Genomic DNA, 23,676 nt, shown 5'->3' on the forward strand with positions numbered 1-23,676 from the left:
CATCTCCCTGCTCAGGTGGAGCTGACAGCTTGGACCAAAACTAGCTGGCCTACCCTGCAAGGGAGGGGTTTGCAGGCAAGGTGCAAAGCATCCTGGGATGCTGAAGGACTCGTTTAAACTTGAATCTGGTGGGGATCTGGCACAGAAGTTCAATAAATTGATTTAATCGAAATCAGTTAAGTCTGCTACTACATCCATCCAGGTTAATCATAAACTGGTTTTGGCTATTTTGAAAGCAGTTTATGTGCATTGAACTTCTGCTGTGTTACAGATTTGAACTAGTTTCTGATCACTTATATTGGTTTGTATGTAATTCCTGTCCTTAGCACTAGTGATAATCCAGGAATTTTTAAACCCCATTTAGAAAACTTCATCCTGAATTACAAAGAGCCTAGGTGATTTAAGACTAAAAAGGATAGACACAAAAGTAAGAGTGCTGAAAAGCAGATGACCAGCTTATAAGTACTGTTTTCTTTTCCAACCGAAACATGGATGAAGTCAGATCAAAACCACTGTTAATTTAGTTGATGAACATCAGATGAAAGTGTCGCACAATGCTGATATATATAAATATAGATAGATAGATATAAATAAAGGTGCATATCTACCCTGCCTTCTGACTGACTTCAGACTAACATGGCTAACTACCTCTCGTGACATAAAAGGTCATTCCAAAGCGCTCTCTTCTCTAGTTTAGCAGGAATTGATCTATTAGCTTGAAGTCTTACTGCAGCCCAGGAGCTGCCAAAGCATAGCATAGTTTCATAGTAGTTTGGGATCAGAAGGAACCTGAACAGATCATCTAGTCTAGTCCCCTGCCACTGGCTGGAGCACACACTGGGATCACATGACCAGACAGGTATATGTCCAACCTCTTTTTGAATATACCCAAGGTAGGAGCGAGGACCACTTCCCTAGGAAGTTGGTTCCAGATCCTAGCCACCCAAACAGTGAAATAGTGCCTCCTAATCTCTAACCTGAACATATCCTCCAGCAGCTTCCTCATCACCCCAGGTGCTGCTGGGGGGAATAGGGCCCTTCCCATTTGCTGCTGATCTCCCCTAACAAGTTTGTAGGCAGCCACCAAATCCACCCCCCCTCAGCCTCCACTTGCTGAGGCTGAACAGGTTCATGTCCCTCAGCCTCTCCTCATAGAGCCTGCCCTGTTGCCCTTCAACCAAGCTGGTGGCCCTCCTCTGATCCCTCTCAAGGCAGGCCACATCCTTCTTAAAGTGCGGTGCCCAGAACTGGACGCAGTACTCCAATTGTGGCCTGACCAGTGTTACGTAGAGGGGGAGTATCACCTCTCTGGACTGGCTTGAGATGCATCTTTGGATGCGTGACAAGGTACGGTTTTTCTGGCTGCGGTCTGGCATTGGCAGCTCATGTTCATCTTGGAGTCCCTTTCCGCCTCTGTGCTCACAAGGGGGGAGGCTCCCCAGCTTGTATGTATGCTGTGGATTCCTTCTCCCCAGGTGCAGCACCCTGCGTCTACCTACGTTGAACCCCATCCTGTTAACATCTGTAGTCTGTCTAAATCTAATTGCAGCCTCTTTCCCTTTGAGCGTGCCTACCTCTCTCCACATCTTGGTGTCATCAGCGAACTTGGACAACGCTTTTTCCACCCCCTCATCCAACTAGCTAATGAAGACGTTGAACTGAGCCCTGCGGGACCCCACTATTCACATCCCGCCAGGTCAAGTACGATCTGTCCACCACCACTCTCTGGGTGTACCCCATCAGCCAATTCTTGACCCATCCAACTGTGTAGGCATCAATGCCACAGTTGCTCAATTTATTAATGAGAATGGGGTGACAGAGTGTCAAAGGCTTTCTTAAAGTCCAGAAAGACTACGTCCACAGCAACACCATCATCCAGGGATTTAGTTACCTGGTCATAAAAGGCCATCAGGTTGGTCTGGCAGGACCTGCCTTTGATGAACCCATGTTGATTTCCCATGCATGTAAAGTCATTTTGCTTGGCAAGCCACAGCTGACTCCAGCTCTGGGCAGGCCCCCTGCTGCTGGCCATGGAGCAAGCAGTGGGGAGGCTGGAAGCCCCGCTGCAAACAACCCAGGCTCCATGGCAGGGGCCTACCCAGAACCTGGGCTGGCTGTGGCAGGGAGCCATGAAGCTGCAAGTAGCTGCCTGCAGCAAGCAGCCTGGGCTCTGTGGCAGGGGCTACCCAGAGTCCAGGCAGCTTGCAGCAGGCAGCTGCAAAGCTGCAAGCAGCCACACTGGGGTGAGGAGCCCCAGCCCAGCTCATTGCCACTGACAGCTGTATGTGCACCTTCGGGAGCATGGTGGGGAAGGGGCTGGGCTGCACTGCCACAACAAGGATTGGGCCCCCTGCCACCACCCTCTGGCATGCTGACCTCTTTTAAGTCAATGTTGCCAGGGGTTTTGGCACTCAGCCCAAAAATGCTGCCAACCCATGCCGTAGCTGAACATGAGGTCCACATTTTTTTTTTAGGAAAATGGGAATCTGCCCATATTAGACATTTATAAATATGCTTGGAACTATGAAATACAACCTCTGAATAAGTTCTTTGCCCTGAATATCAACTTTGTGCCAGGTTGTACTGAGGGGTACTACTGGATTTATTCAAGCTAGTCTACTACAAAATACTTCTAAAGAAAAGACTTCATATGAAATTTATGTCGGTATGTACATAATTTTAGGGGGAAAATAAGTTTACAGTGGAAACTTTTTTAAAAATTAAAACAATCTTAAAGGCAGATTTTCATAAATGCTCAGAACCCAGCACCCTGTTGTCAGCTGATTTTTTTGAAATTGGGTGCTGAGCTAAAACACTGAACCACCAGATTTGTAGATTAAGGAAACAAAGTATTTTGTTGCTATTCATATTAGAATCACAAAAAGTAGGGCTGGAAAGGACCTCATCTAATCCAATCCCCTGTTCAAAGTAGGATCACTCTGATCTAAACCATCCTACACAAGTTGTAATAAATTCTTTAAAGGTTAAACAGGAAAAAACAAACCAGACAAACCTACATCAGTTCACTGAATATTACATGTCCTTTGCCCAGCATGTTTGTAAGAATGGTACAGAGGGCTAAGGTAGCAAGAGTACTTTCATTCCTTGGGCACGTTGTTCAAATTAGCCATGGACAACCTAAAGCATCATATACTGTCACCTCATCCTGCTAGTCTAACTTTCCTCCTCCCACTTACTCATACTGAGAAAAGATAGTAGTTTAGAAATTTGGACATCTTTTCACGAAATAGCAATTCAGGTTTCCTGGGAAAGTATACCAGAGTTGCATGGAATGCTTCGAATTATATGAAAGTCCAGAGACAGTATACCCTCCTATCCTCTTTATGTCCCCAACTGCAATAATTTAGCTTGTACATTAAAAGTTACCCTCGGGATTTAAAGAGGGGAATTCCTCTGAAAAACAACAGTAAAATTAGCCTGGTACAATTCACTGATGCACAATAAATGTGGCTCTGTAGGATCAAATGTGCTCAGTTAATTTCTTTTTAGTTTGGGATTTAAAAATAATCCTGTCAACTCAACTTGAGATCTTAAAAATAGATCCATCAAATTAGATTTATTTTTCTATGAATCACCCCCCAAAAAAGAAAGGTTCCACAGACCAAATTAGACTCTCTTGGTTGCCTATGTAAAGCCACAGCCTTCAGTGCTTTTGCAAAGGTACAGCTGATTAAAAACTGAGTGAACAATTCTGCTGAAACAGTCAGAGGAACAGAATCCAGCTGGCTGTCTTAGCTATGTACGCTCTGTAGGACTAAAGAGAGAAACAGTCACTAGAGTCAGTAGGATATGACTGAATATAAACAGGAAAAAGATCTCAAGCAAAAAGCACATGATTTGGCAAGTCCTTTCCAATGGAGATTGACTTTAATAAATAATGAAGATGTGATTTTCCTGCAATGCCTGAACTACTAAAAGGAAATGCATATGTACAGGTGAATCACTTTCTTACGAGCAAAAAAAAGTTTATTTTTGCATCCAAGAGAAGTACCAACTAGTAATTGATTCTGTGTGCAAACAACATCTTATGGAGTTATTTGCCTCACCTACTAGTTTTGTGCTAGAGCACAAAAGTTCCCAAACTTTTTCTTATTGCAGACCCCCTTCCAGATTTACCAGCTGCCTGCATACCCCTACCAGCATATGGTTTTGTATTTTAAACCCTCAAATGCCAATTATAATGAAAATTAAATCCACCATTACACAATTTCTCCCACATACCCCCAGAGGTGTCTTGTGTACCACCCCAGAGGTATGTGTTACCGCAGTTTGGGAGCCCCTGTGCTAGGGAACCAGTAAGGTAACACATTTATCCTCCAACTCAGTATCTGAGCAGGCACAAGATTTAATACTTTCCTAATTCCCAATCAGGGCTTGATAACTTTTGGCCGCCCAGATTTATTGCAAGAAGGTAACAACTGCTTATAGCAGGGCCTCTTTTCTATCACATTTAGAGGGACACTAAAATTTAAAAAAAAAAAAAAAAAGCCTCTTGGTTGTTATGTTCACACAGTACTGCACAATGTCATGTAGAGACACCTGACCTAGCTGAAGCATTCAAAGTAGTGCCACCATGTTGGCTTCTCAGCAGGGCTAATTGGCTTGGCCAGAGCACTGTTAATGCAGCTATCCTGCTTCCGGTACCCTAGCTATCTGGGTCAGAGCCAGCCCAGGTACCTCTCTATAAACCAGCATCATGTCAGGCAGACATTACCTAAGTGGTCTTGTTGTAATAGCTCACTGATGAAGCACCTGAGATTAAAATATTAGAAGAACCTAGTGTTAACCTAGAAACATAACTTTTCTTGATTTTTTAAGCTTCTAGTTGCATATAGCCTAAAATTAAAAGTGAAAGAATTGGGGGGGGGGGGGCCAGGAGAAAAATCTATTTTTCTTCTCTGAGAGTTCAAAATTATTCAGTTTACTTCGCACAGTAATCAGTATTGGCAGTTTTTCCCTCTCTTCTGCAGAGTCCTGTTTCTGAAGCTGACACTTCACTCTGCAAGAGAGGTGCAAACGTTTGTTTGTTTTTTTTAGTTATAATTTCCTACAGAAACTGCAAGTAAACTTGTGGACAAATGTAGAACCGAATCATTTTGAAATCTCAGAGAAGAACAACTGGCTAGGTTTAAAATCTATGATGTCTTCTTACCACAACTACATGGGTGAGTCTGCAAAGGAATGAGACACATGTTTATAGTTCAAAATCCATGCTGGTGCAATGTTATTTTGACCAGAAGTAATAAAATGACTAATCGTAGTCACAGACTTCACTCTCTGCTGTCAGTGCTAAAGATAATGTCATTACAGGACAGAACAAAATGATTCCGAAATATTTTCGACAAGAATGTGAAATATAAAGCCCAGGAAAAAATATTTTCAGTAGAAGATGATATACTTCTCCATCTGTATCTACATATTTTCTACATGTCTGACATCATATAGGAAAAGTGAGGAATGGAATGGCAGATTAACAGCTAGTTAAAATTCTGGTTTAGTTTAAGTGCTATTTTAATACCTGCTGGATACTCCTATTATTATTATTGTATCATTACCTTTAATAAGCCTTACATGTAAAAGTGTGCCAGAAAGATAACATTTTATATAAAATATGTTGCATAGATCCAGAGAGGAGAATACATTTTCATTATGTCAAAATACACATTGCCTGCTGCTTCACTGTAAAGTTTACTATAAAGAAGTCTCTTCGCTTTACACAATAAATCCAATTTATGGCACAATATTGACATTTTTTTAAAAAAAGAACTGCACTCTGCCATTAGAGAGACAGAGTAGCATCATCTATGGGTGTCAAACTAGATCATCTTAACAATTATTTAAAAAAAAAAAAAGGAGGAAATCTCTCAAGTAACAGAAGTTTACCAGCATCCAGTCACTAATTCTTTTTTCACTTAATATAAACATTTATATCATCCTCAGTAGTTTAGCAGATGCAGTACTATGACAGCCTTATTCTTTGCCAGCTTTTCTACTGCTAAAGAGACAGAAGAGAAGGCAGAGAGAACACAACAGCAATCATTTTATATACTGCATTTCATCAGGTATAATTCTATGGTTATCTTGGGTTAGTGAAATATTTCCAGACAAAGAAACCATGCTAGTGAAAAGAGGAATAGTTTCCTTTGCCTCTCCCTTGCCTCCCCCCGTTCCCCTCTCTGCATATTCAGCATACCTCTTATAGCACTTTTGTCCATACACGGTTGTTTAGGTATGTCTAAATTCCGTAGTTCCTCAGTACTTGCATATTTCATGACAGAATTAATGGACGAAAGGGTGCTGATAAGCTGAGAGTTGAGAGACCCAATCTGTGAGTGAGGCTCTCCAAAAGCTTCTGCCAGTTCACTGTAGTTTTCAGCAAGCAGCATCTGCTGTTCTTGTAGCAGCTTCTGTACACGCTCAATGTAGTGATCTAAACCGGTCCTCATTTCAGGTGGAGGGAGAGAACTTTCCACTAAGGCACTCACCGACTGATACACAGGTTCATCTCCAACTCCAACGCTTCTGGTACCGGCTGGCACAACTGATGGTGGAGGGGGACCACAAGCAATATTTCTCATTTTAAGACCAACCAAATAGTTCTCATTAATGTTTATCTGTCCTATTCCACAGTCTTTGGTCTTTACAACAGAAGGCTTTTCAGAGCTAGAGTAACTAGAAAGCAAGGTCCCCACTCCAACCGAACGAGTTTTAACAGATGCATTTATGTCCTTTACCCTACCCTCTCCCACTGCCACAGTCCTCGTCTCCACGTTCACAGTGTTAGTCTGTTTGTCATAAGTGCTCCAAACAGTGCTTGTGCTGGAATCCATCAGAGAAACTGTTTCTGTACTGGTGAACTGGTTTACCACCTCCACTGCTGTACCAGTTTGCTGGGTAGCAGTGTGAGGAACTGCCATTACTGTAGCCTCTACTTTACATACTGCCTCGGTGTTCATGCCACAGGACATGCACTCCTTTGGGGGACAAACAATCACATTCACTGAACAATCTCCACAGCCTATTGACCGCACTTCTTTGACCTCCTGTTCCGTCTTACAAAGGCTCAAACTGTCCACAGACTCCTCTGTGTTGATGCCAGTTTCGCACACGCTCATTTCTATGCCCACACACTTATCGTGCTTCTCTATGGACCTCCCAGTACACTGGTCACGCAACCCTGGTTTCTCCTTCACAAGCCATCGATTCATTGGCAGTTCGGGGCCCGCAGCTGTACTCCTCACAACAGGTCTACACAATGTTCCAACACTGCTCACTTGTAGATAAGTCCCCACGGATGAATCTGTAACATCCACATGATTGCCTACCATTTGGTCTCTTGTTTGGACAATAGCTTCCACCATTCTGCTGAAAACAAGGGGTTGAGTCATCACTGCTTTATCCAGTTTTTTCCTTGAACCAGCTGCCTGTAGCTCTTGCTTTAATTTGGTCATTTCCCTATCATGAGTTGTTTCTTTTAACTGAACCTCGAGTCTGTAAATCTTCTCCTTAAGAGCTTCAATTGTCTGTTGCTGAAGCTCTATTTCTTTTTCTGCTTCTGTTGTCATGCCGAGCATGCCTTCGGTCACCCCAACCCCAGAATCTCTCATTTGTTTCTCTGTTCCCACAGCTACCTCTCTGCATTGTCTGGAAGATCTATTATATATGACCACATCGTTCATATTTTCATCAGCCCCCACAGCAACAGACCTGCTTTCTCTTGCTAGACTGTTCCTGTTCATACGAAGATTAGAGGGGATTTCATAGTTGCTGTCCTGAATTTTTCTTTCCAGTGCCTGCATTTCAGCAGTCAACTGCCTAAACTCCTCTATCCTCTGTGAGCTCTGCTCCACATCTTCCTCACAGTCTATGTACAATTCTCCACCTCTTCTAACCTGAGACAGATGTTCCCATTGCTCTGCATTCCCTGCACTATACGATCGCTTTCTGAAGCCATAGGTTTCATTCTGACTGGGCTTTCTCTGGCTTTTGAGTTCTGCCACCATCTGTCTTTTCTCTTCCTGTAATACTGAAATCTTGACCTGGAGCACAGGAATGGTTTTGACTTGTTCCTCGAGTTCTTTGAGACGTTTGAGAGCAACTGCCATTTGTTCCCGGATATGCTGCAGATGCACTGGACTGACATTAGTCACGGGTGTTGATATTCCAGAACTCATTGGGCTATGACGGATGGAGCTGCTCAAGGAGGACCCAAGATAGACATTGTAGTCTCCATTGCCCTGACACCCATTTTGAAGCTGCTGAGATGCTTGATTGTGCCCGCTGGATCCTACAAAGGAAGGAAGAGAGCTTGCTAATCCTAGACCTCCAAAGCTGGAAAGCCTGGGCCGGCGGACATCCCCTGGAGTCACCTGCATCATTATCCTTTCCTGTTCTAGTCTTCTCCGTGTTTCCATGAGAGTTTTTGTTACATGAAAGTTATGCCTAGGAAGCTGTGGTGAAGGAGGAGGAAGTTGTTTGCTCTCAGGGATGGTTAAGAAGGCAGGGGATGCTTCAAAAGAAACAGAAGGCCTTGCAGTGGCAGATGGCACTACTTGACTCCTCGCTGCAAGGGAAGACTGCTTATTTTCATCACTGTTCGAGGAAGAGAGGGACTCAGTTGAGGTCCATCCACTGTACTGGACACTTGAGTTTTTTGTACCTGGAAAAGTTGGAACTAATTTCCTCTTCTTCTGGATGTTTAATTTTTTTATGGTGTTTCCCTTTTGTATATCATCCACATACTTGAGAAAATCTAAGTCTAGCTGGTAGCCATAAGGAGTTTCCACAAAATAGGGATCTTTCTGTTCTTTGTCATCTTTTCCATTTAGATGACTCTCCTCTTTTTCTGTAAAGAGAAAAACACAATCAGCACACTGAAAAACAAAAACAGCTTCTGTTTAAACTATACAGCTGAAAAGCAGATGGTGAGGCTGAACATTCACGTTGAAAAATGCATCTTAATATTCTGTTGATTTAACTTTAAAAATAGTATCACTTATGTACAAAACTTGCCTTCAGGTTTCATACTAGTCGCCAGGATTTTAAACACTGAAAGCATGAGTACATATTACATGTATTTTCTGACAGCTGTACAAAGATGGCAGAGAAAAGGCACTACTGACAGCATTAAACCATTCTCTCAGGAATTCCTGCAATACTACCACATCATAACTAACTTTCGTGCATGCTCATCTGTCATGAAAGACTCAGGGGGTTAGTTCCATGTGCTTCAAAGCATCTGAAGGCTCGGATTCCTTTAGGCTGAAAAAAACCAGTGTTAAAAACAACAAATTTCCTCTTCAATTTACTGTTATCATTAGACCTTACAATTGATCAGAGATTACTTTGGTTTGGAAAACTGTTGCCTTCAGTGTGAGCAGAGGTACAAGCTCTCTTCCTTGGACATACTTGAATTTGAGGCTGCTCATCAGTCTCTTATTTCAATCCTGCATAAAGCCCCCACACTAAAAATATGCAACCAGACCTGTTTCCAGTGCAGTCTAAAATTCCACAACCAAAAGAGAAACTGCCGGGGCTCAGATGTCAGGATAGCTCAGCTCCCTGCAGACACTGGGCTCAGATGTCCCCAAAGCATTCTAAATAAAAACGTCAAATCCGCTGTGCTCCCTCAGCCAGCATATTTATGTAAGAGTTGACTGCGTAACCTGCTCTTCCTACCTCCCCGCAAAATAAGGGACTGACTAGGGGAGCCAGGGCTGTTTAAACAGGAGGGCTCACAAAAATCAGTTTTTCATTTACCTGAATTAACTACACATCTCCTATCCTTTACAGCGTATGTTTTCCCAGCCACGTATACCTAGGCCTCCGATTCCCCTCCTTGCTGTCCCAGCTTCATGCGTCATAAAGCAGCTCTCTGTTCACTCCAGCCCAGCCTCTCAGCTTTCTCATTCTTCACCCCATAAGGAAATAAAAAGTCCACATCAGTGTAAACTTAGCAGACCACACGTTTTCATTGGCGAGAGCTCAGCCTACGACTTCTGCTTCAACACAAGACTGAAAACTGCCTTTTCCTGCTGCTTAGGATCTCAGCTGTTCAACGCTATTTTTTCAAAATAGATGAAATGTTAGTCTTTTAAAGGTGCAGTATCCTCCACCCATTTCACCTCCCCCATACTGTGAATAATCACAAAAAAGGTCATTTGTATACACTTTCTCTCTCTCTCTCTTTTTTTTTTTTTTTTTTTTTTTTTTTACTTAATATGGTCACTGAATTTTAATTCCTCCTTAAAAATAGATGTTCAGTCTCCAGGCAATGTTGTTTATATATAAGCTGGTTTTGTACTTGGCTCTACAAGCTACTCTAATAGGCTCCAGTTTTTCTGCAGCAGACACACACAGTAGGCAGCCACAGGACCTGAAAACAACTATTTCATTTGGTAAATGGTACAAGATTTTAAAATTGGTGCTCTTTTAAGTAAACACAGGCAGTCTTTAAAGAGATCTATATTGCATCCCCTATTGTGAGAAATGACCCAATAAATGCAGTGGAGAAAATACATTAGAGACCATTATCCTTAGTGTTCCCGTTTAACTGGCGAGTTTGACAAAAGCCCTCTATATAGTCACTACCAGTGTTTTCTTAATGACCAGTTGTACTTCCTGGCCTCTGAAGCAATGGATAAGCAGAAAGAAGCACTGAGCAATAGATGAAGCGCAAGTGCCTTATACACATTCTTTAACATGGGCTCTGCAAACAGATGACCTGCAACAGCAGCAGCAAAACTTGGAGGAAAAAGACATATCAGAATGAACCCGAACAAATTAAAGCCCCCAAACAAACTGTGGATAGACCTCTCTGTACTCAAACACATACTCTATATGCTGTCAACTGCAAGAGTGGAGTGCTGGTGCTCCTTCCCACAAGCCTACCCTCAAGCTGCTTTCTAAATGGCAGCAAATGACCAGAAGATCTAGGTACCTATATATTGCTCACATGCATTAAAAAAAGACATTGCAAAGATTGCAAAATCAAGTTACTAGAAATTAGGAAATATCAGAATTAAATGTGCCTGAGCACACTTAATTCATCCCTGTGGTGTGCATGCTTGGTGATATGGTATGGTATATAATTACATGACCCATATAATGTTTTGCCATTGGGGATAAATCAAGGTTGTACAGTGAAACACACTGGTTTCTATCAGCTTCTTCCTCGTTTCTTATTAAAATTGGGAGATACGTACCGTATAAAAAGACAGGGAACTGAAAGGAGTCAGGATTTTAATGAGTGTCCTCTAACAGGAATATATAAACTTTTTCTTAATCACATGTTCTTACTGCCAGTAAATAAATAAATGTACTTGGATTCACAGCTATGTACAACTGCAGCAATGGTTTTACACCATGCTGCCTCCACTACAGAGATCCCATACTCACTCTACACCCTGACACCCCTGACTGCACCCTGCATCATGCTGTCTTTCCCCTCAGCCACCCACACTGCCCCTATTCCAGTGCAGATCCCATAAGAAGCCTAACTGCAACCCAACAGTATTCCAGAAGAGGAAGCAGCAGCACATGGCTAGGAAGGGGACAAGTCTATGAAGCACTGAGAAGGCTTCCTATAAAGGGTGCTGCACTCCCGCTCAGACAGTAGGTAGGGCTGCTCTGCTCTGTCTGCGCTTTAGTGAAGCTCTGGCTATCCAACTTCTTTCCAAAAGGGAGCTTCACAAAGCAGCATGATTGTTTTTATGGAGGACTTAAAATGTATATGTACTTTATGGACAGGCATTTTTAGCCTGAAGTTTTACTCGCTGTCAATGAATTTATAGACAGTTGGCAACCATCCCGGCCACCCTCCAGAGACTTGACCCCTGGTGCCCCATTCTCTGCCCTTGTCTTGCTCCCACATTCTCCTTGCCTAACTTATCCACAGTTTCCATATCTCAGTACCTTAGGCTTCTCATTTCATCATGGTCAGCCTATGTCCTAGTCTTCCTCTCCAGAATCCCCTGTCTTTGTTCAAATCTAAATCTTTTCACACACTTCCAGTCTCTGATCACAACATTCCCTACCTCCCACCCTGCCCACCGTTTCTTTATCTATCCAGCTGCATTTTCCCCCCAAATCCAATTTCTCTTCTTTCTCCCACCCCATATTTTTGTTCCCACTGGCACTCAGTATTAATCTCCTTCCCCAGAATCCTAGTCCAGTCTCAGCCTAGGCACTTCAATGGAAAATTACTCATATCCTCAAGACATGAGAACTCAGCTGGAATCTTTGTACAATATTTTCCCCCTGAAACGATTAGCCTGGATTTTGCTCAGCTGAAACTTTGCCAAAACCGTATCAACTTTACAGCTTTCTTGGTACACCTATATGTAATTTGCATCTTTTGCATTTAATACTGTGACAGTTTTCTTTGGTTCAACTTAAGCTAGCTACATCATAGATGCTGAAGTTTGATATCTGCCAGTCCATAACAAGTATTTGACAACTGCTTTTAAGCTGTATGACTGAAAAAATAAAATGCACATTATTCCACATTCAAAAGCCACAAGCCAAACTCTACCAACACAGTTATGGCGCCGTTAGCAAATCTTTAAGACAATGTCTTAATAATTGCACATAAATGAGGCAAAGATATGCAATCTGGCAAGGGAAAAAAGGTATGGTAGAGCACATTGGACACATGCCAAAACTTTATATAATTTTGAAGTGTCAAAGTAAGGGCTGGAATAAGTATGCCTGCTAAGCACAGAAAAAAGTTAAGTGTGGGCTGGGTATTTTGGGGAGTGCAAAATGACTTTGCTTATTTAAAACATTTACTAAAAAGGAACTGAAATAAAACACATTAAGAATGTTACTCTTTCCTCCTACAGGCATTAGGTGCTAGACGTGCTGTGAAAGTGCCTACTCCTATAGTGTCTGGCGTTCGGTAGCACATGCTATACAAAGCAGTACTGATTAAATTCAGAGAAAGAAGCATCTTGCTGCCTTTCAGCCAGAAGGAAAGGTCTCATTATCTTGGGACTTTCAATAAACAAAAGATTTTACTCCACTTGCCTCTTCTCCTCCCAAAAGTGCAACAGACACAGGAGAGTATCAACTCCTGATAAGTCTCTTTCTTCACCCTTGGCTAGATGAGTGGCAAATCGACAGTGCAGCAAACAAAAGACACTATTCTCAGATCCTCTCAGCCTCTCAGTCTTAAGTCACACCACTGGGTCACAATGAACCTCTTAGCTATTGTTATTAGATTTGCAAATCTTAACTTTAAATCTCTCTCTCTCTAGTCCTTAGCTTCAGAATTTAAACACACACTGTTGTTTCATTTATGAAACTTCCTGAAAGGAAAAAGAAAGATATTATACCATACATACACATTTTGGACAACTATGAAGCAAGATTTTCTGGCTTTTTTGTAGAGGCCTCATTGTCTTATTGTCATCATTAATTCAGCTATCTAGAAGTGTGCACAAATTGCACTTCCTCCTCTACTGCATAATAATAGCACACTGGACATAAACACCATTTAACAAACACACTGTTCTGTTCTCTCTTCCTGCATGCTGCTGTGACTGACTGTGTCTAAACACTCCAGGTCTTGCCAATTTCCATTAAATTAGATCCTATCTGATGTACTGCACAAGAACTTCAGTATACTAAAGCATTGAGTCAGACCTAGACTAGCCTATAGTACTCACTTCTGTTCTCTCAATTAGAGAGCCAAAGAATATAGAATTTAACTGATGTGTTTCAATTAGTTTAAAGAGCCCTAAGTAGCACATAAACAAGTGTGGGCATGTCTACATGTGCCATTAAATGTGAGTGAATTTATTCTGGTGCAGACTGCCCAGAAATAAACTAATCTGGGCACAGTGACTACACATGTGCCCAGTTACAAAAGAAAATTGAGCCCAGGTGGTGCAGCTTAGGCCACGGACCCCTGATAGCTCGGCTGACCAGGTGCGGTTTGAGCCCGCATTATGTCTACACATATGTTTAAGCGCAGTAATTTACCTCGCCATCAGATAGTACTTGTGCCTGACAGGACTGTCCGATGGTGGAGTAAATTAGACCACTCTGGCCTAATTGCAGCAGACATGTAGATGGTGATGCTTTACTGTGGAGCAAATTAGCCTACTCTGCAGTAAAGCTCATGTGTAGATGTACCCTGTGAGCTAAATGGCCAGAATTTAGACACACGTAGGGCTACAGCTCAAAATGCTAATTAACAAAACAAACCACAACTGTGTCGAGAACTTGGGAGAGTCGAGACACAGAAAAGAAAGGAAGAGAGGTGATCCAATATATATTTTTAAAGCTTACGTTTAAGGTTCACACAACTTGTATCTGAATGCTTCTGTCTCCATCTGGTCACAGTATGTGCACCGAGGTATTTTATCATGGATCACAATTCAAGAACAATCCTTTCCACTGAAATAACACTGTGAATAATACATTTGCTTTCCAGAGTTATCAGCCGGAAAAAAATATAGGGAATGTTGCTGAGGAATGACAGAAGCCACAATAATGAGCTGAACTCCAGTTTAAAGGCAATCAACTGAAAGGAATTGCAAGATTTTCCCTTTTTCCTGCTTGTTCTTTTATACTAAATGTTTAAGGAATAACAGATCTTATCTTTCCTGAGAACAAAACAAGTGGACTTGACTCTAAACTTTTAAAAGAAGCCAATGAACATTTCCCTAGTAAGTTTCCAAAGCCTGTGAGCCATCCCTCACTTACTACCAGTACACATAAGGAGAGTTAAAGAAACGCCATATTATTGCTTCTGAAATGAACAGGAGAGGTTTCTTTTGTTTGTTGGTTTGTTTGGTTTTGGTTTTTTGGTTATTAAAAAGAGGAATTTCATTTACAGTAACATTTACTGGAGCAATAGATCTACTTCAGTCTAAAAGGCTTAATCATATATTTAAATTCAATGTACAATGAAGAATCATGGAGCAGTAAAATGAGCTGTTAGATGTAGGAACTGCATTTTTATTCGTTATATATACATTATACTCCTATGTTCTATTCATAATCATGGACATTTTTTTCTTAAAATCAAAACCATGCGAGTATTAAACATTTTAAAAATGTAAGAACTTTTTGGACAGCAACTTCTTTGATAGTAGGAAATTGAAATTTATTTCACAACAAAAGCAGAACACCTAGATACCAAAATCTATGATATAATTTCTTGCAGTAATAGGGTTTCCTTTAATTTTAGCTGTTACACACATGCTCATATGCTATGGATGACTTGTGTTTTCCACAATAATGTTAACACTGGCTGGTTGTGTGTGTGTGTATATGCGCATGCACACACACACACACACACACACACACACACACACTTTGGCTAGCCTACAATTTGCAAGTCTACCCTGTCTTCTAGATATATATTCTGTTTCAAAGATAAGAGAGAATGGTACTATCCCATTTTGGAGGTGGAGGTGAAAGGATTGTACATTACAGGGGTAGACAACCCCTAGCATGGGTGCCAGAGTTGGTATGCAAAAGCAATTTGTTTGGCACATGAGCCTCCAAGCAGATGGTGGGGAAGAGGCCAGGGCTGCACTGCCACAACAAGGATTGGGCCCCTCACAGCTCCCCTACCATCCACCCTGACACGCCAACGTCTTACAAGTTGAGGTTGCAGGGGTTTCTGCCACTGCCCAAACTCATTGTTGAGCCCTGGTATGTTAAATTATTCCTGATTATGGGGGGGGAGAAAAGTATACTCACATGATGCGTAGACTTCTATTTCACCTATTTGCAATGCTTAAGCATACTGTGGTGAATTATGGACACATCAGTAAAGTCAACATACATCAAATAGGGGCCTGATCCAGAGAAATGGGAAGGGCCCAGCTGAGGCCTGTTGCCATGAAGCTGCAGCAGGCAGGCCCTGGCTTGATCCAGCCATGAGGGAACACTACCTGATCCTTCCACATAGGGCTGGCCTAACCAGGGCTGACCCAACCGTGTGGGGCTTAGAAATTTTGCAAGAATAAATACTACTAGTTGCTGACACCTATCTAGACAATGAGCTCAAGACTGAGAAACTAATGCAAGCTAATTAACACCAAATAAAAGATCAAGCTCATTGCTGAGAACTCCATTCCACCAAAAACCGCATCCTGTAGAAATACCTAGTTCACAATGGAGTGCAGGGGCCTATTGTGCTCAAACAAATCTGTGTATTTTTTAGTGAGAAGTCCCTTCAGGAAGGGCCTAGGATAGCCAAGCTGAAATCTACCTATAAGCTTCCCTAGTTTTCTTGGTACAGTAACAGTCTGGCCAATTCTGCAAGGCAGACACTTTCTAAATGTACTAAGGCAACTGGCCACTAAAGCTATAACAAAAAGAGGCTGCTCTGTCTACTCCCTTCCCAAGCTTTGACCCACAGACCTCAGGGGAACCGGGGTAGCTACACGTTAGAAATATACGTGAAGAAGTACAGATGCCAATTTGCCAAATTTATTCCAAACTGCCCCATCACCACTGGGAAAAAAGCAAAAAGCAGGATAATGCTGGAGGCTGCTGCTAATAGAGGTGCCAGCCTACATCTCTCTTTTTGGTTGCTACTCAAGCATTAGCTCAATGCCTCACCCTCTAACCTCCTCAAAGTCACTCGGCATCATCAACTGACACCTCCAACACCCAACTCCTGAAGCACTCCTGCATAAAGGCAGCCAGTAGAGGAGATTATCACCGGGGAAAGCAGGTCTGTTTAAGAAGGTAGACCACAGGAGAAGAGAAGGACGTTTTCAGAGAGGGCTCCTATTGGATTAGCACAGAAATGCTTGCTTAGAGTTACTCCTTCTCTAATATTGGGCTGACGCATGAGAACTAAATAGTAAAACTCACCATTTCCTCTTCTCTTGGATTTGGAGATTTCTGAGTGACGAGAGCTCGGCCCAGCTTACCTGGCTTCTTAACTACATATAAAACTGGCATGTTCAGCTCAGGTCAGTATATTCTTCATCTCCTATTGTTTCTTCACCTTCTTAGTTTCCTAGTTGTTAGGGGCTGAAAGCGACCTTACAACAGGTCATCAGGTCCAGCCTCCCTGCACATGGGCAGGAAAGACTGCAGGGATCAAATGATCCCAGCAAGATGGGTGTCGAGACATTTTTTGAAGATTGCCAGGGTGAATGACTGTATCACTTCTTGGGGGAGCCTGTTCCAAACCCTTGGTACTCGGCTTGTAAAAGTTTTTCCTTATGTCTAGCCTGAAGTGATCTTCAGTCATCTTGTGTCCATTATTTCTTGTCTTCTCCTGGAGGGGCTTGGTGAATAGCTGCTCCCCCAAGCCCTGATGTATACCCCGATATAGTTATAGGCTGTAACCAACTCCCCCCGAGTCTTCTCTTTTCCAGACTGAACAATCCCAAGCCCCTCATACATCTTGGTCTCCAGGCCTCATGCGTGCAGAGCCTCCTTTGGACTCTACAAATCTTCTCCACATCCTTCTTGATGCGTGGCACCCAGAACTGGATGCAGTACTCCAGTTGTAGTCTCACCAAGGCTGTGTAGAGTGGGAGGATGACATCCTTTGCCTTGCTCAAGATGCCTTAGTGGCTGTGTGCCAGTGTTTGGTTAGCTCTGCCAGCTACAGCATTGCATTGGTGGCTCATGTTCATTTTGTTGTCATTCTTGATACTTAGGTCTCATTCAGTTGTGGTGCTGGCAAGCAGAGCACTGCCAAGTCTGTAAGTGTGTTGTGGGTTACTTCTCCCCAGATGGAGCAATTTGCTTTTCTCTGTATTAAATTACATCAGGTTGTGGTCTGCCCACTTCACGAGCCTGTCCAGGTTGGCCTGATTAGACTTAAAGCACTGCTCATAAAACTGCCCACGCTCAGCTTTCACTAGCTTCTTAACTATGGAAAAACAACAGAGCAATTCTGTTGCAAAGAACTTAGAAAGACCACAAGAAGTTAGAATGGTTTTGACACTGTCTATTCATATTTGAAATCTCTGGGTTTAACTAGTGACTTGTGGGTAGGTGTCTGCACACCTAACAACTGCATAGTACCCATGGCACTCTGGTGGAAAAATCATTAGTTTATCTACTTGAGGTTCTCTCTCCACCACCTGTTAGATTTAGTTTATTTCTTACATTTTTTATTATGTGCTTTGCCAGTTGGTTTCAGCTTTCAGCATGAATTACAGAATATAAAGATAACTAATGAAAAATTAGTTAATTCCTATTAACTCAAATGGATTCATATGCGAGTATCTAATAAGTGTTTCCTCAAGGGAACTGGGCGTTTTGTCCTCCTTAGGCTCCAATTTCTGTCCCCTACTGCTAGCCAGGAAGTGATATGGATTTAAAGTCAAGCCTTAGCTTGAAGATCTCCATCTCATCTCTTACCCCCTCCACCTTAACCTTGACCTCCAAGCCAGCACTTCAGTCAATGGCACCAGCTGAATCTAAAGCATTTGTTCCCCATTCTTCCTCTAAATCCCTGGCACAGCCACGAACTCACATAAGTAGATTATGTTTATGCTTTAAGCCACAGAATAGGTGAGAAGTTGGAAACCGCTACACAGTGATTGTACTACAGAAAATCGCCATGAGGAATTTTTTTTGGGGGGTGTAAATGTACTATATGGTACTATAACAGAACCCTTCAATAATTTTTCCAGTTGCAGAGAAGGTAACTGGAAAAAAATGTTTTCTATGTGAATTATTCCACAAATAGAGCAATGGAAGGACCACAGGTTGCTATGTGTTAACACCTTTGTGGAAAATGGATTCAACTCTGTATACTTCATACACAATTTCAAATACAATGCACTCCTTTAAAAAAAATTCAGCACTGATTCCTTGGTAGAGCTTGCACGTATTGCATTCAAGGTTTTAAAACAAAAGCTGTTTGTGTTCAGAGCACAAAGCATCTCAACTTTTCTTTTCCTGCACACTTGGATAGCCCAGACTCCCGAACTGATTTTCTTCAAAAGTATAAAAAAAACAAAACTTCAGCAGAAGCCAGATGAAGCATAGGCAAATGTCACCCATAAAAGGTAATTTTCAAAATGAAGTTAGTAGCTGAAAACAACAACTTAAAATGGAAATGTTCATTTAGAGCACTGCAAAGTGGCACTTAAAAAGGAAATTTTGCGCTCTCTCTGCTGCTGAAACCTTGAGGCAAATAAGTGTACAGCATTTTATGCACTTAAACATAAAAGTCAGACTTTGGCATAAGCACATTTTGGAAGAGAAAAAAATATACATCTGTGCATGAAATATTCAATATGCAACATACACACCCCCTACCAGAACTGAAGAAAACCATAGACATGAAACTTCCCTCAATACTGGAAGTACAACAAAGTACTGTTCAGAGAGAACACTGCTAACTTTATGCCAAAAGAAAATCAAAAGAAAAGAAATACCCCACACGTCCACAACGTTTTCAATTGTGACAACTTAAACTATAAACTGTTCACCATTAAAACAAAAGCTAGAATTGGGGTTTTCCCCTTCCCCGCTATTTGAGGGTCTTACTTACTGTTCTATGAAGAGGTAACTGTTGAGTGCTGCACTGTTCTGTTTTCAGGAAATTAAGTCTGAAGCACACACTTTCCTTCGCCTTAGAGGGAATGCGTACTCCTGACACATCAGCAGGCAAGGAGCCCAGGATTGCTACAGAGAATTTATTTATACCTCATTTGGAATTTCCTGACAAAATTCAAGTCTGCCAGGCAGCCAGCATAGTTCAACTGTTTTTCTTTACATCATTTGAGATAACTGACCCTGTGGGCATCTGCTCAGAAATAATTAAATACAAAACAAACAGGATGGCAAATATATGCTATTCTAAAAACTAAGCCAAGCCCCCTAAAATCCTTCTGATAGAGTCAAACCAGAGAGAAATGAAAAAGCTGAGAGGGTTTTTCCTTATATCACTCCCCCTTCAATGTTTTCTCACTCCTACATGTGCACAGCAAACCCAGGCAAGTTCATTGATCTAATTTTGGCAGAACAATTCTCTCTATTGCAACCTTACCACTGTCAGCACTAGCAGTTTTGGTTCTGTGTATCATGTTCAATCTGTTTTTGTTTATTCTTGTGTAATGCAGCTTATAATTTTAAGGATATAAATAAAAACCTTTTTGTTTAAATTATAGGACACTAGGAGGGCAGCAGGTTCTCCCTTCCATCTCCAAGGGCATGACCAGACTATAGTAGGTCTCTCTGACACCAACACAAGTGCTTTTGGAACAATACACAAGCTTTTGTGGTTTCTTAGTGGTAGGACATCCTTCCACTAGCATTCTTTGTTTTCTCACTGCACTAAGTAGAACTCAAATCAAGGTAATTGAAAATCTGGGTCCCGAGATTTTTAATGCACAACATCAGAGCCAGATTCTTGAGTCTTGCAGCCAACCCACTCTTCTCACTTAAAATGCAGACTATCAATAGAAGAATAGCTAATCCAGTTTGTTGTTGCACACCTTAACAAGAGATCCCAAATGTGGGTCATGAAAGAGAAGTCCTGCAGTCTTGCAGGCTAAAATGCCAAAGATGCCAATACAGTATTTCCTGAAGATTTCTAGGGACCCCAAAATGTCTTTAGCAAGGAACCAAATACAGTAACACTATAGTGAGATTTGAAAAGAGCATGCTCAGGCCCTGATTATGCATGAAATTCCAACTACAGAACTCTGTATCAGGAACACAATTTTGGGAGGATGGTGTTAGAGACAGGCAATCTCTTAAAAATAATCTTGATCCTGAATTTTTGCACAAATGCACTTTACATCCTTGAGGAACAGGTTGTCAGTATATACACACACTATAGTATATACTCTGCCAAGGGAAACAGCTGTCAGGTGAATGCACAGCTGGTTTGACGTTGCTTCCAGGACAGTGAAGGAAGTAAAAATAAGCATGTGGGATAGTGTAAATGTCCTGGAACCCAGAATCATGTGTGTATGTGTGAATCCTATGAAGATGACTAAAGAACTGCATTGTTAGTGATGTGTTTATGAACGCACAACTCAGGTTTATGCAGCCCATACCAAGCTGGAATGTACACCTGCAGGATGTTAGCTAGTCCACATTACTGCCCATGTGCATACTCTTGCCTTATAGTAAATAAAGAGATAATCTACCTCATATTAACCTTAGAGTAAGAGATGCACATGGGCAGTTACTGCAGAAGCTGATACTCTGTAAATTCATATCCTAGCTTAAATTTATGGTAATTTGTTCATGTGCTCATGGCCTCTCATTGTCATATGAAGGTGACAATATTGCATGTAAGTAACTGGACTGCATCTAGATAAGGGGGGCAATGCTCAGGTTTCTCTCTCTAGAATAGTTTAAGAGGGGTACACTCAACTTCCAGCCTGTGGGTCAGACGTAGCTCACAAAACTGGTTTCATCTGACCTTCAAGGACTCCTGTGAGTCTGAAAATTTGGCGATGGGGAGCCAGGCTGTGTTAACGCTGCTCTCCTGCAACACCAGATTCTTGCACCTGTGAAAGGACCCCCACAGGCCAGATAGTGTGGCTCTGCCCACTAAATCAGGTGTGCTGGGCTGGGCCAGGGAGCTGTGGGGCTTAATTTGGGAGCATGGAGCCCAACCCTATGCAGGATCCAGCTTACATCTGGCCTGCATGGTGAGAGGTACATTGCCCAACCTCTATATTACACATTTATGCATTTATTTCCCTTTTCAGTGGTAGGAATTCAACACAGGATTCCCAACCAGGGGAGAATTTGAACTTTAATATTTTTCTTAGGCTACACTTGCATATCTTTGTTTCTAGCAAACCTCTAAACTACTAGGGCAAGTCTCTGGTCTGGTTAACAGGTTTTTCAAAAGAAAATCCAGAAAACTTACTTTAAAACAGAAGTTTGTTTGTGTACAGAAAAAGTTACCAAAACAGAACGTATGTATGCAAGTGCAACCTGTCACCCCCAAACTGCAAGTTCTGCTTTTGAACATAAGCCAAAAGTTACCTTGAAAAACTGATTTGTAAAATATTTAAAAAGGCCAGCAAAACATTCTGGAAGGGAAGAAGAATATTTTTGCAGCTCTTCCCATATGTTCCATCTGTTTATCATTACTCTGTGGTTTCAAATGCTTGACATCAGAAAGAACTGTACCAACCAAAACCATGCACTTTCAATGGTCTTTCTTTAAAGCTTTCCCAATAATTCAGCAGGCTAAAAAAAATTATAAGCAAGGTATCAGAAAATAAATCAGCATTTCTTCCACAGATCAATTGTCAGCACATACCAACATAAACATGCGTCAGTGAATAGGAAAACCCAGAGGCAGAATCTACATATTCCTTTACTCTCTCTTGGCTCTTCAGACTATTATAGTGCCAAAGAAAATCATTCAGCTACTGTCTTACAGCAGTAGCAAAAACAAAGCCAAAGAACAGGTCTCTAGTGACTGGGAGCCTAGATTTGTATACAGTAAACAAGAGATCTAAACTATATACAGATTACCCCTCATCTGAAAACAGATTATTTCACATTCGTTTCTGAAGCAAAAAGGAGCAAGGCAGCCTGAAACAGACTCTCCCGCTTGCCAGAGGTCCAAGCATAAGGGCTCTCATTCTCCATCACTGCTAGTCATGGGTTACACAGCATTATGAGTCTGCCAGGACAATTCTATTACCTTCCCAGTGCCTCTGGGATCAAAGTGCAGCCTACTTAGTATACCCAGCAGGGAAATGCAGGGTGAACATAACTGTCAGTGTGTGATCCAAACTGTGCATAAGTATTAAAAATGCATTTATGCAGCTACTTAAGTGCCACACATCCACAGCAGACCTCAAATGCCTCTACACAAACGCTCGTAGTATGGGAAACAAGCAGGAGGAACTCACCCTCCTGCTAGCTGACACCAACCTGGACATAGTGGGGAATCACTGAAATGTGGTGGGACTCAATGCATGACTGGGCGGTGAATATCAAGGGCCATAGGCTGTACAGGAGGGACAGGATAAGAAGGAAAGGTGGGGGCCTGGCATTATATTAAGGAGGAATACCCAGCCTTGTCAATTAACAAAGAATCAGAGGAGGGGTACTCTGAAGTGCTTTGGGTTAGAATACAAGGCAGTTGAGGGGAGAGAGACTTAACGGTGGGGGTCTACTACAGACCTCCCAACCAAGGGGAAGAGCTCAACCAGGAATTCTTAAGTCAGCTCACAGAGGTAGCAAAGTCAAAGGACGTGGTAGTCATGGGGGACCTGAACTTCCCGGACATCTGCTGGGAAGAGCAGTCAGCCAGGTTTGACTGCTCACGTAGGTTCTTAGCCAAAATGCAGGGCCTCCATGTAACCCAGGAGGTGCACAACCCCACCAGGGGAGACGCCTTGTTGGACCTGGTGCTGGCCACAGGAGACGACCTGGTGAGGGGGCTGCAGGTGCTCGACCACCTGAGTGACAGTGATCATCGCCTGCTGAAATTCACCATCCAGCACAAGGTGGCAAAGGCCTGCAGCAAGGCAGCACCCCTAGATTTCAGGAGGACAAACTTCAATGAGCTAAGAAGAATAGTCAGGGAAGCACTGAGGTCCCAGAGGGGAGGGGAGCCAGGTGTCCAAGAAAAGTGGCTGCTCCTTAAGAAGACGATCCTCAAAGCCCAAACGGAGGTAATCCCAACACAGATCAAAGGGAGCAGGAGGGCACACAAGCCCCCATGGCTCACCA

At 42.3% G+C, this 23,676-nt stretch overlaps 1 protein-coding gene across 1 annotated transcript in view; it reads right to left on the reverse strand.

Annotated features, from left to right (window-relative positions):
• KANK1 (KN motif and ankyrin repeat domains 1) overlaps positions 1 to 23,676 on the reverse strand; it is a 124,907-nt gene that overhangs the window by 24,167 nt on the left and 77,064 nt on the right. Inside the window, exon 4 of the mRNA XM_019555043.1 lies at positions 6,215 to 8,866. Within this exon, the coding sequence (XP_019410588.1) occupies positions 6,215 to 8,866 (2,652 nt within the window). The remainder of the gene's footprint in view (positions 1 to 6,214; positions 8,867 to 23,676) is intronic.

This window comes from Crocodylus porosus, unplaced genomic scaffold (assembly GCF_001723895.1).
Source record: "Crocodylus porosus isolate Cpor-Errol unplaced genomic scaffold, CroPor_comp1, whole genome shotgun sequence".
In the NCBI taxonomy this organism is placed as follows: Eukaryota; Metazoa; Chordata; order Crocodylia; family Crocodylidae; genus Crocodylus; species Crocodylus porosus.